This window comes from Anabrus simplex, chromosome 1 (assembly GCF_040414725.1).
Source record: "Anabrus simplex isolate iqAnaSimp1 chromosome 1, ASM4041472v1, whole genome shotgun sequence".
In the NCBI taxonomy this organism is placed as follows: Eukaryota; Metazoa; Arthropoda; class Insecta; order Orthoptera; family Tettigoniidae; genus Anabrus; species Anabrus simplex.
In genome coordinates, this window is record NC_090265.1 from 1,763,274,150 (window position 1) to 1,763,290,389 (window position 16,240).

The following is a 16,240-nucleotide window of genomic DNA, read 5'->3' on the forward strand; positions in this document are numbered from 1 at the left end:
AGATACAAAAGTTGAAAACTAGAAAAGCGGCTGGAATTGATCAGATTTCTGGGGATATACTAAAGACAATGGGTTGGGATATAGTACCATATCTGAAGTACTTATTTGATTATTGTTTGGCCGAAGGAGCTATACCAGATGAATGGAGAGTTGCTATAGTAGCCCCTGTGTATAAGGGAAAGGGTGACAGACATAAAGCTGAAAATTACAGGCCAGTAAGTTTGACACGCATTGTATGTAAGCTTTGGGAAGGCATTCTTTCTGATTATATTAGACATGTTTGTGAAATTAATAACTGGTTCGATAGAAGGCAATTCGGTTTTAGGAAAGGTTATTCCACTGAAGCTCAACTTGTAGGATTCCAGCAAGATATAGCAGATATCTTGGATTCTGGAGGTCAAATGGACTGTATCGCGATTGACATGTCTAAAGCATTTGATAGGGTGGATCATGGGAGACTACTGGCAAAAATGAGTGCAATTGGACTAGACAAAAGAGTGACTGAATGGGTTGCTATATTTCTAGAAAATAGATCTCAGAGAGTTAGAGTAGGTGAAGCTTTGTCTGACCCTGTAATAGTTGAGAGGGGAGTTCCTCAGGGCAGTGTTATCGGACCTTTATGTTTTCTTATATATATAAATGATATGAGTAAAGGAGTGGAATCGGAGGTAAGGCTTTTTGCGGATGATGTTATTCTCTATAGAGTGATAAATAAGTTGCAAGATTGTGAGCAACTGCAACGTGACCTCGAAAATATTGTGAGATGGACAGCAGGCAATGGTATGTTGATAAACGGGGTTAAAAGTCAGGTTGTGAGTTTCACAAATAGGAAAAGTCCTCTCAGTTTTAATTACTGCGTTGATGGGGTGAAAGTTCCTTTTGGGGATCATTGTAAGTATCTAGGTGTTAATATAAGGAAAGATCTTCACTGGGGTAATCACATAAATGGGATTGTAAATAAAGGGTACCGATCTCTACACATGGTTATGAGGGTGTTTAGGGGTTGTAGTAAGGATGTAAAGGAGAGTGCATATAAGTCTCTGGTAAGACCCCAACTAGAGTATGGTTCCAGTGTATGGGACCCTCACCAGGATTACCTGATTCAAGAACTGGAAAAAATCCAAAGAAAAGCAGCTCGATTTGTTCTGGGTGATTTCCGACAAAAGAGTAGCGTTACAAAAATGTTGCGATGTTTGGGTTGGGAAGAATTGAGAGAAAGAAGAAGAGCTGCTCGACTAAGTGGTATGTTCCGAGCTGTCAGCGGAGAGATGGCGTGGAATGACATTAGTAGACGAATAGGTTTGAATGGCGTCTATAAAAGTAGGAAAGATCACAATATGAAGATAAAGTTGGAATTCAAGAGGACAAACTGGGGCAAATATTCATTTATAGGAAGGGGAGTTAGGGATTGGAATAACTTACCAAGGGAGATGTTCAATAAATTTCCAATTTCTTTGAAATCATTTAGGAAAAGGCTAGGAAAGCAACAGATAGGGAATCTGCCACCTTGGCGACTGCCCTAAATGCAGATCAGTATTGATTGATTGATTGATTGATTGATTGATTGACAGTAAGCTTATTTTCAGCCATGCTGGCCTTGAGGTATGACAACAGGAGGCTGTGGCATCTCTACCTGACAGTTGGGAGAGTTGCCACACAGCAATCCGGTGGAGATGCCTCATTGCTATTTGATTCTAAAAGCGATCTAGAAACATTCAATACTATTCAGAGGATACCGTATTTAATTTGAATATTTTATTGCCTCACAATACTTAAAATACATAATTTATTTTTATTGCTTTCATCGTTAACATTATTTTTATTATATAAAATTATATTATTTTCAGAAATAAAAATGTACTTGATAGATCAAAGAGTGTTTTAACATAGATGAGTCTGGAGGGCAGACTAACAACCAATATAATCCTGTGATAACAGAAGTAGGTTCCAAATCTTTTCGTGAAAATGTAAGTGTTCTGGCTTGTTGTAATGCTTCAGGCCAATTTATGCCCCCTGTTTTGATATTTAAGGGTGTAAACAAGAAACCGGAATTTGCTGATGGCTTGTTTCATTGTTCTGACGTGTTCATGAACCCAAAGTCATCGTACATTAGTACATATTTGTTCTACAGATGGTCTCGAATCATTTTCTAAAACACAAGTCACCAGGAAAGGCCCTTCTAATTTTAGATGGTCATGTCTCTCATAGTAGTTTACAGCAGTTGCTTCAGACAGCTGTTGATAACAATGTGATGATAATCTGCCTACCTCGTCACTGCACTCATGCCTTACAGCCCCTGTACGTGTCATTTGTCGGTTCGCTGAAAGCATATTTCTGGAAAGAATCCATTGCACATGCACATTCATAGACACTGAAATTAAAATATGATTAAATTAATGTTGTGAATTATTCCTTTCCTTTACCACTGAATGATTAAATTATATAGACATGTCTTACTGTATATTCTAATGTTCTGTTACATCAACGTTGAAGAAATTGGCTTAAATTTGATTTTGCTCGTGATTATTGTACTCTCCCGAGCAAAGTTGGCATCTATACTGGGTTCCAAGGAGAGCCGCTGCTGATGCAACAATTCTTTTGTTCTTTCCTTTCTCCCATTTATTTTCACAACTACAGGAAGAACAATATGGATTCAGAGAACACCGATCAACTAGCGATCTCATATTTGCACTTAGAATACTGTTAGAAAAGCATTGGGAGAAGGGCAAAGACTTAACACTAGTGTTTTTGGATCTCGAAAAAGCATTTGATAGTGTTCCAAGGAAGACTATATGGGAATGCTTAAGAAAGAAAAATGTACCCAAAGGGCTTGTCCAGAAAGTAAAAATGCTTTACGAAGACTGCTGCAGTTGCGTACAGATAGGAAACAGTAATTCTGATTGGTTCCAAACCACTAAAGGAGTGCAACAAGGCAGTACTCTTTCACCCTTACTTTTTATCACTGTCATGGATGAAGTCATGAAAGAAATTAAGCAGAAGAATAATATGGAAATCAATGCATTTGCATTTGCAGATGATGTAGTAATTTGGGAAAATACAGAGAAGGAAGTCCAAGAAAGGCTGAACACCTGGAATGAACGTTTGAAAGCACACGGATTAACAATAAATAAATCAAAAACTGTTACTATGTCTGTCAACAGGCAGAAGAAGAAAGGAAAAATAATGCTCGAAGGTACACAGCTGGAAACAGTAGACCAATATAAATATCTTGGGTGCATCATTTCAAGTGATAACAGAATACAGCATGAGATTAACAACCGCATTCAAAAATCAGGTCAGTTTTACCATCAAGTTCGGAACCTCCTCTGGAACGAACAAGTTCCCTTAAGATCAAAGCAGATTCTATTCCAATCATACTTCACCCCCATAATAACATATGGCCTAGAAACCTGCACAACAACCCAACAAGTGGATAGCAAACTACAAGCTGCAGAAATGAAGTTCCTACAAACTATGGTACAGAAGACAAAAAGGGACAGGGTAAGGAATGAAAGAATAAGGGAGGAAGCTGGTGTGTACCCATCCCTGAATGAAAAAGTGACAAGGGCCCGTTTGAAATGATTTGGCCATGTCAAACGAATGGACGATAGAAGGACAGCAAAACAATGGCTACAGACAGTCGTGGCCGGAAAACGACCGGTAGGAAGACCTAGGAAGAGATGGCTGGACCAACTGAAAGAGGACATAGGAACAAGAGGAGTCAGCTGGGATGTCGTCTTGAGAGAAGAGTGGTACATGGACAGACAGAAGTGGAAAGTGCTCGTTAACCACACCTGGGCAACTGGAGTGGAAAACTGATGATGATGATGATGATGATGATGAATGTTTTGCTCATCTCTGATCTAATGTAAATATTTTCAAATTATGCTATCAGTTTGCAACAATTTTTAAAAATAAATCTATGGATTTATAACAAAAATATAAGAAATGTGACAACTCGACTGGAATTACCTTATGGAAGTTACTTACAGATCAAAGCTAGGAGAATGAAATGAAATCAACAGCCTGTTTCCAGTCATCCGACCGGGTCAGGAATGGAATGAATGAAGCCCCCATCTAGTGGCGAGGATAGGAATTGTACTAGCTGCCAAAGCCTGTCGCACTCCTCTGGGGCAATGATTAATGAATGACAGATGAAATTAGTGGAGAGTGTTGCTGGAATGAAAGATGACGGAAACCGGAGTACCCGGTGAAAACCCTGTCCCGCCTCCGCTTTGTCCAGCACAAATCTCACATGGAGTGACCAGGATTTGAACCACGGAACCGAGTGGTGAGAGTCCAGCGCGTTGACACCTGAGCCACGGAGGCTCAAAGTTAGGAGAAAATAAAGACAATTGGCGGAATATTTTATTCTATCACAGACAGTAATAAATGATAATCAGTGGAATATACCAACCTTGTAGAATGACATGGCCAGATTCAGGGGCAATGATGGTTACATTTTCTAATAACCAGCCTGGCTGGATCACCCTACTGAAACAATAAACATACCTTTGTTGACAGCAGTTCAAAGAGAAATAATTACATATTTTCCAAGGATGACTACTCCTCACCTGTACTCGTGTGGGTGACTTCGTTGACTGTTTGTTGCCTCCAGCTTCATTAGAAACTCATTCACATGGTAACAGTTTACAGCAAAACATGCCATCTTCTCCCAGACAAGCAGGAAAGAGTTTATTACGGATACCAAATATATGAAAAGGAATGCATTCTGAAAAATATAATAAATTCTATGGCAGAAGGATACAAGTTTACAAACAATAATAAAAAAATATTTTTCAACTGTATACATATTTGAGTAGACTTAGAAAGCCATACAGAATGAGACTTAGATCACATGATGTAGTAGTGTCAAAGTTGAATGTCCAACCATCTTAACCATTTTACATCGTCATCAGCAGCCTCATGGATATCCCTGCATTGTTCCGTTGAACTTCCTGAGCGGGCAACCCATAGCGACATGTTGGAGAGTCTGGGGCATATCGGCTCAGGTTCTCAGTTACCTTCCACTTATGCTTCCATTACTGACATCTGTCATGTTGGGTTCTTATTCGATTTAATGACATCCAGATTTTTCTGGCTAGGTTGAAACCAAAAGGACGATTAACTGGATCCAGGATTAAACCCAGTTTGTCTGGGTTTGAAGAGAGCCTCATATTGTGCCATGTTTGATTCAAGTTAAATTTTTCTTGGATCAGTCTATCACCTAGTACTCATGATGGTTTCCTTGAATTTAACCTGAGGCGTTGATGTGAACAGTCCTGATGTACTGTATTGGCAAGGGAGAATTTTCACGGCATTTAAGCCATTCTTTTTTCGGTGCTATGTGTCTTCTAACATGACGGGGAGGAATGTTAGAAATTACTGGTAGCCATTCCAAAGGATGGTACCCGATATAGTCCTCATTGTATCATTCAGCTGAGTGTCGATTTTCTTTGTGTGAGCACTATTAAGCCGTACTGGACTGCAATATTGAGCTGCTGGGTAAACTAAAGCAAGAGCTGCTGTTCTTAAAGTAGGTGCAGTTGTACCCCAGACTGTTCCTGAGAGTTGATGTAGGATATTGTTATGGGTTTTGACCTTTACAGATGTTCTGCTGAATTGTTCTCTATACGTCAATGTTTGATCCAATAAACGCCGTTGCTTCACGTCCGTAGGTTTAACCTTAAAGTACCCTACCCGTGATCCCCGGGTGGTGCTGAGAAAGCAACAACATTGGCTGCTGGACCTAAAGATCAGCTTTTGGATATCCCAGCAATTACATTACTATGAGTACTAGCCAACTAAGTAACCACGTGACACTACAGCCCTGAAGGGCCTTGGCCTACCAAGCGACTGCTGCTCAGCCCAAAGGTTATGAGGTGCCGTGTGGTCAACACGACAAATCCTCTCAGCTGTTATTCTTGGCTTTCTAGATCGGGGCCGCTATCTCACCGTCAGAGAGCTCCTCAATTCTAATTACGTAGGCTGAGTGGACCTCGAACCAGCCCCCAGATCCACGTAAAAATTCCTGACCTGGCCAGGAATCGAACCCAGAGCCTCCGGGTAGGAGGCGGGCATGCTGCCCCTATAGCATAGGGCCGGCACTATGAGTACTATAAATTATAATATTAAAAACTGTCAGAAGTAAGAAGGAATTACATGAAATCTTCATTTAGTTCATCCTATTAACCCATAATTAACATAATGTACTGCCCAGTGGTGGTGGGCCCTTAGGGGCACAGGGGGACGTGCCCTGTCAAGTTTTTGCACTCAGAATTTCAATAAATAATTTATAATTTAGTTGGGCTACAGCCGAATAACAGAATTATTTCTACAAATATTATCACGACAAATTGTTATATCCTAACTGGATTATGGATTTTGGTAGGTATTTAAATCCACCATGTCTTTAAGCACAAAGAGAGGATACCTTTTGTATTTAAAGAGACAAGCTGTTGCTGTCAGCGCGACAATGACTGCATGAGCCTTGCGAGGCGAGTGGCAGGTGAACTTCGCAGCTCTGGGCACTAGACCGTCTCGTGCCCAAACAATGTGCCTGCGCATTAGAACACAGTATTTGAAGATGGTGAACGTCCATGACAGCTGTGGCTTGTGTGGGTGAGCGGGCGACGGGGAGTGCTTCTGGTTGGGCACTCAGATCCTTGAGGCCTTCTGCAGCGCATGAGCATAGAGCATATAACAGATCACGAGAAATATCCACGCTTTACAAACATCAGTGTAGCCAATTCACCAATTCTGTAACTAAAGTAAATCTAATAATATTTTAGTCTTGTTTATTTAAAAAATGCGTTCATATCGCTCCTGCAGGGATTTAGTTGTTTTCAGAAGTTTGAATTATTAAAATAAGTTATCTTAAATGAGGTTACCGTGTTTCTATATCTGATATAAGTTATATTAGATAACCAAGTGACCAATAATTAGCAACCGTAACATTTTGTTCCAGCACTTACATGCATTCTCTTTTGCTCGAGGTACTACTGATACGTTAGTTACAATAACACTGGGTGTGATGTGAATTATCTTCAGTGTTATATTTTGTGTATTTGTGTGCTTGGTTATTTCAAAATGAATAAAGTCAACGAGTTAATTGGAAAGCAATTCAATTTTGAGACCAGAGTTCGTGCCAAGAGTTTAGGACCACCGCGACCTGATATGATCATTGTGCAGCAAACGGAAGGAAAAAAACAGTAATTTCAACAGAAAATTTAATAGTGGTATGTATGCTAAAGCGAAATAGTTATGTGGATGCGAAGAAAGAAATTCAGTTTTTTGCTTTCCTTGCATTCTATTCAGTGGTGGCGATGCATGGAGCACAACAGGTGCCAAAGATTTAAAGCATTTGATCCATAAACTGTAAAAACACAGTGAAACGAAAAAACATTTAAACAACGAAATGGATCTCGCACTTCTGGGTAAGCTGGACATAAGGATGCAACTTGATAGTGGGTACAGACTTTCACTTCATGAACAGCATGAATAGGTCGACAAAAATAGATATATTTTATCTCGTCTGACTGATTGTGTGAAATTCTGCGGTGTGTTTGAACTTGCGCTCTGCGGCCATGACGAATCAACCGATTCAAACAATTCCGGAATATTTCACGGTTTAGTTGACTTTATAGCTAGCTTGGATATCGCAATGAAAGAATATTTAGAATGTGCAACAGTTTTTAAGGGTATGTCGAAGACGATACAGAACGATATACTAGATGCTATGCTCGAAGTATGTCATACTTTTATAATGAAAGAAAGTAGTGCTGCTAATTACTTAGCCATCCAAGCATATGAAACAACCGACAATGCAATGAAAATGCAGGTGGGTTTATATTGCGCTATCATATAAATGGCGAAATACATGAGCGGTTTTGGGGTTTCTTTCTGGCATCCAGTCATACAACTGAAGGTATAAGCTCTGATTTTTTGTGAACTAAGTAAGTTGGGTATTGACAAAACCCCTGAAAAACTAATTTGTCAAACATCTGACGGGGCTAGCGTAATGAGCGGTGCGCAGACTTTTGTACAAGCACGCATAAAGGCAGCATATAATGAAGCTAATTTTGTTCATTGTTATGCTCATATAGGAAATTTGATTATGCAGAAAGCCACGTCCGATATAAAAGAAGTGAAGATATTTTTCAGTGATATTCAGGGAATTTCCTCCTTTTTCAGTCGCTCTAGTAAACACACTGAACAACTAAATACAGTTGTAATGCGCCGTTTGTCAAAAGCAGCTCCAACGCGTTGGAACTTTCAGACCCGCATTGTCAATATAGTGTTTGAAAACAGAGACGTCCTGATTGAATTCTTCCAAACAATATGCGAAATAGAGACAGATCAAAACACTGTAGAACAAGCTTCTAGATTTATCAGATTACTGAACGACGCTGACTTCATATATTGGCTGAATTTCTTCCATAGATTGATGCCTCATGTTGATATACTGTTCTCCCAAATTCAGATGCGTAATATTGACCCTGTCTTGGTGTCTGAATTCCTAGTGAACATTGTTCGTAACATCAGAAGCATTCGGTCTGATTTAGAGGAAACTGATGACTACGAAGCTCCAGTTCCTCCTATGCGGCAGCGAACTTTCCAGCAACGAAAACAAATCACTGCTTTGGAAACGTGATACTATTTTACTACATGCAGAAGAAAGATTTCGTTTCACAGCCCATTTAGTAGCTGCCAACCTTTTTCGGGTATCAAGTTTTGGAGAATTTTGTACTCGCTTTCCAGGAAAAGATTTCACGTCAACCGTAAACACGTACCCGAAAGTGAACAAAGCCAGGCTCAGGACCGAACTTGAAGTGTTATATTCCAGGGTAGACGTGCGTGCGGCAGATGGTGCTGAGGCGCTTTTGCAACTTTTCCTGCGCAATAATATGCAAGACACGTTCAATGAATGCATTAGGCTCCTGAGCATCATTGTTACAATCCCGATGTCGACAGTGGTAAGTGAAAGGTGTTTCTCTACTCTAAATCAAATAAAGACCTTCTTGAGGAATACGATGAGCCAAGACAGACTAACGGCCCTGGCGAGCTTTCAATTGAAAGTAAAATGGTATGTTCGATTCCCGACTTCAACCAGCGAGTTATTGAAGTATTTGCTCAAGCAAAGGATCGAAGAACGGACTTCATCTATAAATAAGAAGGTTAGTATATTCATTATTACTTGACTTGTAGGGGAACAGGTTATAAATGAAATGTGGATCAGCTTATCCCTGGCCATTTAGCTCAGTGAAATAACACTTGACCGGAAATGGAGAGGTCAAGGGTTCATGTCCCGGTTCTTTGACCCCACCTTTTACTGTCTTTTTCCTTGGTGTTAATATCTAACTGGCACCAACTGTAAACGGGATAAGCTGATCTACAAGTCAGTTGTTAGTGTATTTATTCACATGCGCATTAGTACTATATTTTGCAATCGATACCTTAAGTTTCTACTTGACTGTCCATATTATCTTATAAGTTGTGCCCCGCTGGATAATTTGGCCACAGGCCGCCACTGGTACTGCCTAAGGCTATGCATTGTTTTGCACTGTTGAAATTTTCCTCTCTTCCTCAATCATCATAGTAGAGACCCAGATAAACAACTCTTGGTAACTCAACATTAAAATTTGCAAGACAAATCTTAAAGAAGCTTTTACAGTAATACAATGTTGACGTTTTTAGTTGAACTTCATAACTTATGAGGGCATTACCAAAGAAGGAATGCAATTTCAACAAGAATATGTATCATAGTTTATGTGTTGTGTGTTTAGTTTTTAAGTTTATTATATTGCAGCTGAGGATGGTCCAAAAATGGTCCAAAACTAGTCCTACTTTTAATGAGGTAGAATAATAATTCAATAATATTTGTGCAGTGTTGATTAGGTGAGAAGTCCTTATGAAGTTCTGGTTACTATGTTGAGGTAGACTGATAAAGAAAAAGTTATACCTATACAAGTTAAATTGAAATAATAAATATGGTAGTTCAACCTATTCAATACAAGTAAATAAGAGATGTAGAAATTACATTCTTATTTAATTAAAAGTGGAAATGGTACCAGTTTCGACCCCAATCTGGGTCATCATCAGCCGATTATAACTCGAAAAACAATGCATAAGTAAGAAAGAAGTAAAGGGTCAAGTCCACAGAATATCAGTTGAAGAGGAGATATAAAAATGACGGGGGTAGGCACTGTAAAATTCAGACGAAGTGGAATGTAAGACACTTAAAAGAAGTAATGCGTAATCTTCCGAGCATCAGCACGGCACACGCAATGTTTGGCACTGTCTCACAATGTTCACGAAAAGCAGAGAACAGTTAAATGAGCCAGACTGCATACACCATCAGGCACAAAGTCACAACACAATCCAAGAAGACGAGCAGCTCAACCGATGTTTTTGCAAACAAAATTGTTTCATTATTTCACATAACTTTGCGCTTTGTTGAACAAAGCAACGAATCTACACCAGCCGATGTATTGTTGATTAAATGGTGGCGCGACATAGCTGCAAGACAGCGCCGCACCAAGAAAATTCAGAAGAAAATCACTGATTTTATACAATGTGTGACATTATGTAAAGATTTGAATGTTAATATACAGTATACACTTTTTCTTAACAGAGTTTATGCATTTTTATTTCAACATTCAACTTCCAAAACTATTTACCATGTGCCGTATGAAAAAAATGTGTCAACCGAAGTGGCTCCACCCCATTTATTTCAGATAAACGGGGTTCTACTGTATACAGAAACAGTCTATGAGTAAAAATACTTTAGTCGTAAACATTATAACTTTGGAGCTTTTGCCCTGTCAGGAAACAAGGCGAAATTCTTTATGTTTCTCAGAGAACTTTGCTCCACGTCTTCAGAAGAAAATCTTGTCTGTTCACAAGCACGACTTGTCTAACAATGTAGGTTTGAATTTAAGACTGCCCCAAAGCTTATTATCATGTCTACAATTATGGCCTGTGAAAGCATCAATCTAAATGCTTTAGTTGTAACGCAAGACTGCCCAAGAGTACATACTTTAGCCAGTAGACTGCAGCAGCTACCAAGAACTCTTTGTTGTCCAACTTGCTAGCAAGTGTTTAAGATTCTATGGGACGAATTCATAGACAGCATTATACATAAGTGCCCCTTATAAGACAGGTTTCATTTCATTTCACCTACTTAAGTGTCCCACTTATTGCTATAAGTGGACCTCCTACACACACTGAAGTGGTTCACTTATGTTGCAGTAAGAGGGAGGATAATGATTTTGCTGAATATGTTGCATTTCTTTCACAGAATGCTTTCCGTGCACACAGAAGAGATGGAAAATCCTCTTGAAATGTATTGTGGCCAACAATTTAAAGAAGATTTAGTTTTAGTAACGTGACAGTTATGAATATTCTTGTTCCTTTGGTTGAGAGAGTGAACATCACCTCTAGAGCACTCACTATCTCACCATTAATGAGGATACTGTTTTGAGTGGAATGTTATTGTTGTTATTATTATTATTATTATTATTATTATTATTATTATTATCATTATTATTATTGTCCGTTTCACCCACTCTGGGGTACAATAGATCAATCAATGGTTAGTGACTCATGTTTTCCTGACCTCTCAGTACTTTTTCATCCTTTCAGATCTTGCCTTCCTCTCTTCTTCAGAAATTCTGGATAGTCGTTTGGGCTTCACCCTGTCCTGAAACCTCTTTATTTTATCTTTGGTTATTTTCTTCGCGGATCCATCTACAAGCATCTCTTCTGTAATTTGGAACTCTCGTAGGACCTTCTCAGCTTCCTTAAACCAGTTTGGCTTGGTTTGCTTATTGCAGAAATAGTCAAAGATTCTTTGTGTTATCCTTTTCACAGCCATCTTAAGATGTGGCCATAGAAGTCAATTTTCCTTTTCCTTACTGTGTCAGAAATACTTTCTGTTTTCCTATACAGGGTTTCATTGCTGAAATTTGGTGCATAGAATTTTTCATAGGATTTTCCTTTCCTTGATCTATGGACTGGAACATGGAATGTTCCAACACTGCTACAACGTGGCAAGCTGGAAAATGTGAAACAAGAGATGAAGAAAAATCAACTGGATGCCTTAGGAATGTGTGAAGTAAGATGGAGAAGCTGTAGGGAGGTAGAAAGTGGAGACTACAGATTGTTTTATTCAGGAAATGAAACTGGTGGTAGTAATGGCGTAGCAATTATGATAGGAAAACAGCTGAAGAACAAGGTATTCAAGGTGGACTATACAGATGGATGATTAGATTAAAGGGTGACAAGAAGGATGTTGTTCTAATACAAGTTTACATGCCAACAAGCCAACACAAGGATGAGGAAGTAGGAGAATACTATGAAAAGATTGAAGAACTTATGGTAAAGGAGAAGAGAAGTGCCTGCATTATTGTAATGGGGGATTGCAATGCAGTGGTTGGTGAAGGAAGAAAAGAAGAAGTAGTTGGAAAATTTGGACTGTGTACAAGGAACAACAGGGGTGAAATGTTGGTTAATTTCTGCAAAGAAAACTCACTTGTGATTGGGGAGCTGGAAGACATATTTATGTCAAAATGGAATAGAGGTTCTAATGAAGAAAGTGCAAATGACATATGGAAGAAGATGAGAGGAAACCTCACAGATTCTGCAGAAGTAGTTGGGAAAAGGACATCTGTAAGAATAAGGAAAGAATGGGTCACAAATGCAATGATGAGCAAGATGGAGGAAAGAAGGAAATGGAAGAATGTAGGATCTGAGGATGGGGAACGAATGTACAGAAAACTGAACAACGAATTAAAGAGAAAAACAGATCAAGCAAGGAAGAAATGGATGAAAGAGAAATGTGAGGAAATAGAGAAACTAGAAAAGGAAGGGAAATATGAAATGATGTATAAATTAGCTTCAGAACTGGTATTTGAAGGGAGGAAAAGCAAGACCAGTATGGAAATAGAAATGATGGCACATTGGTGTATAAAACAGAGGAAGTAAGGGAAAGGTGGAAAGAGTATGTAGAGTGCCTATACGAGTATGGTCAAAGAACAAATGATATAGAAATAGAAGATGAGACAAGAGTAATAGAAGATGAAAAAGGATACAGCATTCTGGAAGGCGAGGTAGGAAAAGCTCTGAAAGAAATGAAGAATCGCAAAGCAAGTGGGATTGATGGATTACCAGTAGAGCTTTTTAAGAGTCTTGGAAATAAAGGAGTGAAAGAGCTAACATATCTCCGTAATAAAGTATATGAAACTGGCGAATGGCCAGATGATTTTCTTTCAGTAGTAATGGTACTGATTGAAAAGAAAAAGAATTCAAAGAAATGTGAAGATTTTAGAACCATCAGTTTGATCACACATGCAGCCGAAGTATTACTGAGAGTACTGAACAAGACTTCATGGAAGGCTAGACAACTGTACCTCTGAGGAACAGTATGATTTCATGAGAGGTAAAGGAACAAGGGATGCAACTGGACTATTAAGAACATCAGGTGAGAGATACGTTGAAAGAGGAAGAGAAATATATGCTGTGTTCATTGACCTGGAAAAAGCTTTTGAAAGAGTACAGTGGAAAAAGTTAATGGACATTCTAAGCAGGAAAGGGGTCAACTGGAAGGAGAGAAGGCTGATTAAGAATCTGTATCTACAGCAGAAGATAAGAGTGCAGGTAGGGAATGAGATGACAGAGGAAACCACAATTGGAAGGCGAGTAAGACAAGGCTGCTGTCTCTCCCCCATACTTTTTAACTTTAACATGTATTTGGAAGAGATTATCCAGAAATGCATGAATTGAAAAAGAGGAGTGAAAGTTGGTGGTAGGAGAATAGAATGTATTAGATTTGCTGATGACATGGTCCTACTGGCAGAGAGTGAACGAGCTATGATGACGATGCTAACAGATCTAAATGCTGTCTGTGAAGAATTTGGAATGAGAATTAATAAGAAAAAGGCAAAATGTATGGTGATAAGCACAAGAAAAGTGAAGACAACCATAAAGTTAGGCCAGGAAATAATAGAACAGGTGGATGCTTTAAAATACTTGGGAACTGTAATAACAGACAACATGAGGTGCAGTCGAGAGGTGAAAACTCGTATTGCGACTGCGAAGGAAGCATTTAATAAGAAGAGTAGACATTTTTGTGGGGGCATGGATAGAGACTTGAGGACACGATTCGCTTTGTACGGAGTATGGCACTGCATGGAACTGAGACATAGACATTGAGAAAAGAAGACGAAAGAAGACTGGAAGCATCTGAGATGTGGATTTGGAGGAGAATGGAAAGTATACAATGGATAGAAAAAGTAAAGAAGGAAGAAGTCTTGAGAAGAGTTGGGGAAGAGACAAATATATTAAAAGTAATCAAAAAGGGAAAGCACAATTGGATTGGATACTGGATGAGAAGAGATTGCTTGCTTATAGATGCTATAGAAGGAACGGTAAATGGAAAAAGTAAAAGAGGACAGAGAAGATATCAGATGCTGGACAATATCAAAATAGAATACAAGTATGAGGAAACAAAGAGGGTGGTAAGAAACAGGATTGCGTGGAGAGCTGCCATGTGAAGATCTGCCATATGGCAGAACACTGATGATGATGATGATCTCCAACTTGTCCATTGGGCCATATGTAGTTACAGACAGTGTTTCTGCAGTATAAAGGGCTTCAGGCTTGACTACTGTATTATAATGTCTGATCTTGGAACTCCAGGAGAGGGATTTTTTTGTTATAGAAATCTTTTGTAAGCTGGAAGGCTGTTTCTATTTTTGTTCATTGATATTCCATTGCTTTCTTCTCAAGACCATTCCAACTTATCCATTCACCAAGGTATTCAAAATACCTGACGATCTCTATTTTTTGTTTCCCTACTTTCTAATATTTTGGAGAATTCTGTATAGGCTTTTGGGCTTATGCCATGTCAAGAAAATAAGGTGAAATTCTTTACGTTTCACAGAGAACTACAGTATACAGTGGAACCTCGATTCTCCATTTTTGGAGGGACCACAAAAAAAAAAAAAAAAAAAACGTACAACACGGGAAAATGGAAAATCCGGGAATGAATGAACCATGAACAATTTGGCAAAGCATCACAAAAAAAGAAATATGTATACTTAAAATCTTACAGACACCCCTAAACCAAACCAAACTACAGCCCCAATGAGCTTTCCGCCTACCAAGCGAGCGCTGCTCGGTCCGAACGCCTGCAGATTACGAGGTGACACGTGGTCAGTGTGACGAATCCTCTCGGCCGTTATTCCTGGCTCTCTAGACCCGGGTCGCCATCTCACCATTAAATAGCGCCTCAATTAAAGGTAATCGTAGAATGAGTGAACATGGAACCAGCTCTCATATCGAGATAAAAATGCCTGACCTGGCCGGGAATCGAACCTGGGTCCTCCGGGTGAGAGGCAGGCAAGTTCGAACGCGGGGCTGGCTTCAAACATTAATTACAGGTACGCGACTTAAAAGTCTCGAAACTTTAATTCAGTTTTACCGGGGAAACTTCGTCGGTTTCCTCTGAAAACTTCTTTCAGTTTAGCAACTTTGATCGGTCAAACTGTTTGAAAAACCTAAAAACATCAAGCCAAACAATTGACCACAAGTATTTTTTAATTCTCTAATCTAATACTTTACATTGGATACAAAAGTGCCCAACATGATGGCGAAATCCCTTTTTCTTTAAATCTTCCATTGTAATTTGGTCACCGGTATACTGTTCGTAGTCAGTTTGTGGAAATCTTGTACCGCGCAAATTAGGCCTACGGCCTACATCGACTTTTAACCCGCGAGTGGTCGCTAGCCGAAATGTAATGTGAGTGGTCGCGCGTGAGACTTTTTCTCACATTAAAGTAGTAAGACATTTTTCACAGTATTGAGGGGCGTAAGGTTGGATTTTACTGTTGAAATGAAACGCAAGTTCTACCTTATATATTTTCTATAAAAATGAAATAAGAAAATGAAATGGCGTATGGCTTTTGGTGCCGGGAGTGTCCGAGGACAAGTTCGGCTCGCCAGGTGCAGGTCTTTTGATTTGACTCCCGTAGGCGACCTGTGCATCGTGATAGGGATGAAAAGATGATGAAGACGTCACATACACCATGCCCCTGGGCCAGTGAAATTAACCATTTATAGTTAAAATTCCCGACCCTTCCGGGAAACAAACCCGGGACCCCTGTGACCAAAGGCCAGCACGCTAACCATTTAGCCATGGAGCCGGACATAAAAAATGAAATGATTAGCTGTTTATTAAAGA

General features: G+C 39.3%; 1 protein-coding gene across 1 annotated transcript in view; it reads right to left on the bottom strand.

Annotated features, from left to right (window-relative positions):
• LOC136858752 (lysosomal cobalamin transporter ABCD4) overlaps positions 1 to 16,240 on the bottom strand; it is a 113,550-nt gene that overhangs the window by 18,277 nt on the left and 79,033 nt on the right. Inside the window, exons 7-8 of the mRNA XM_068226737.1 lie at positions 4,575 to 4,732; positions 4,418 to 4,494 (exon numbers count right to left, since the gene is read on the bottom strand). Of these exons, the coding sequence (XP_068082838.1) occupies positions 4,418 to 4,494; positions 4,575 to 4,732 (235 nt within the window). The remainder of the gene's footprint in view (positions 1 to 4,417; positions 4,495 to 4,574; positions 4,733 to 16,240) is intronic.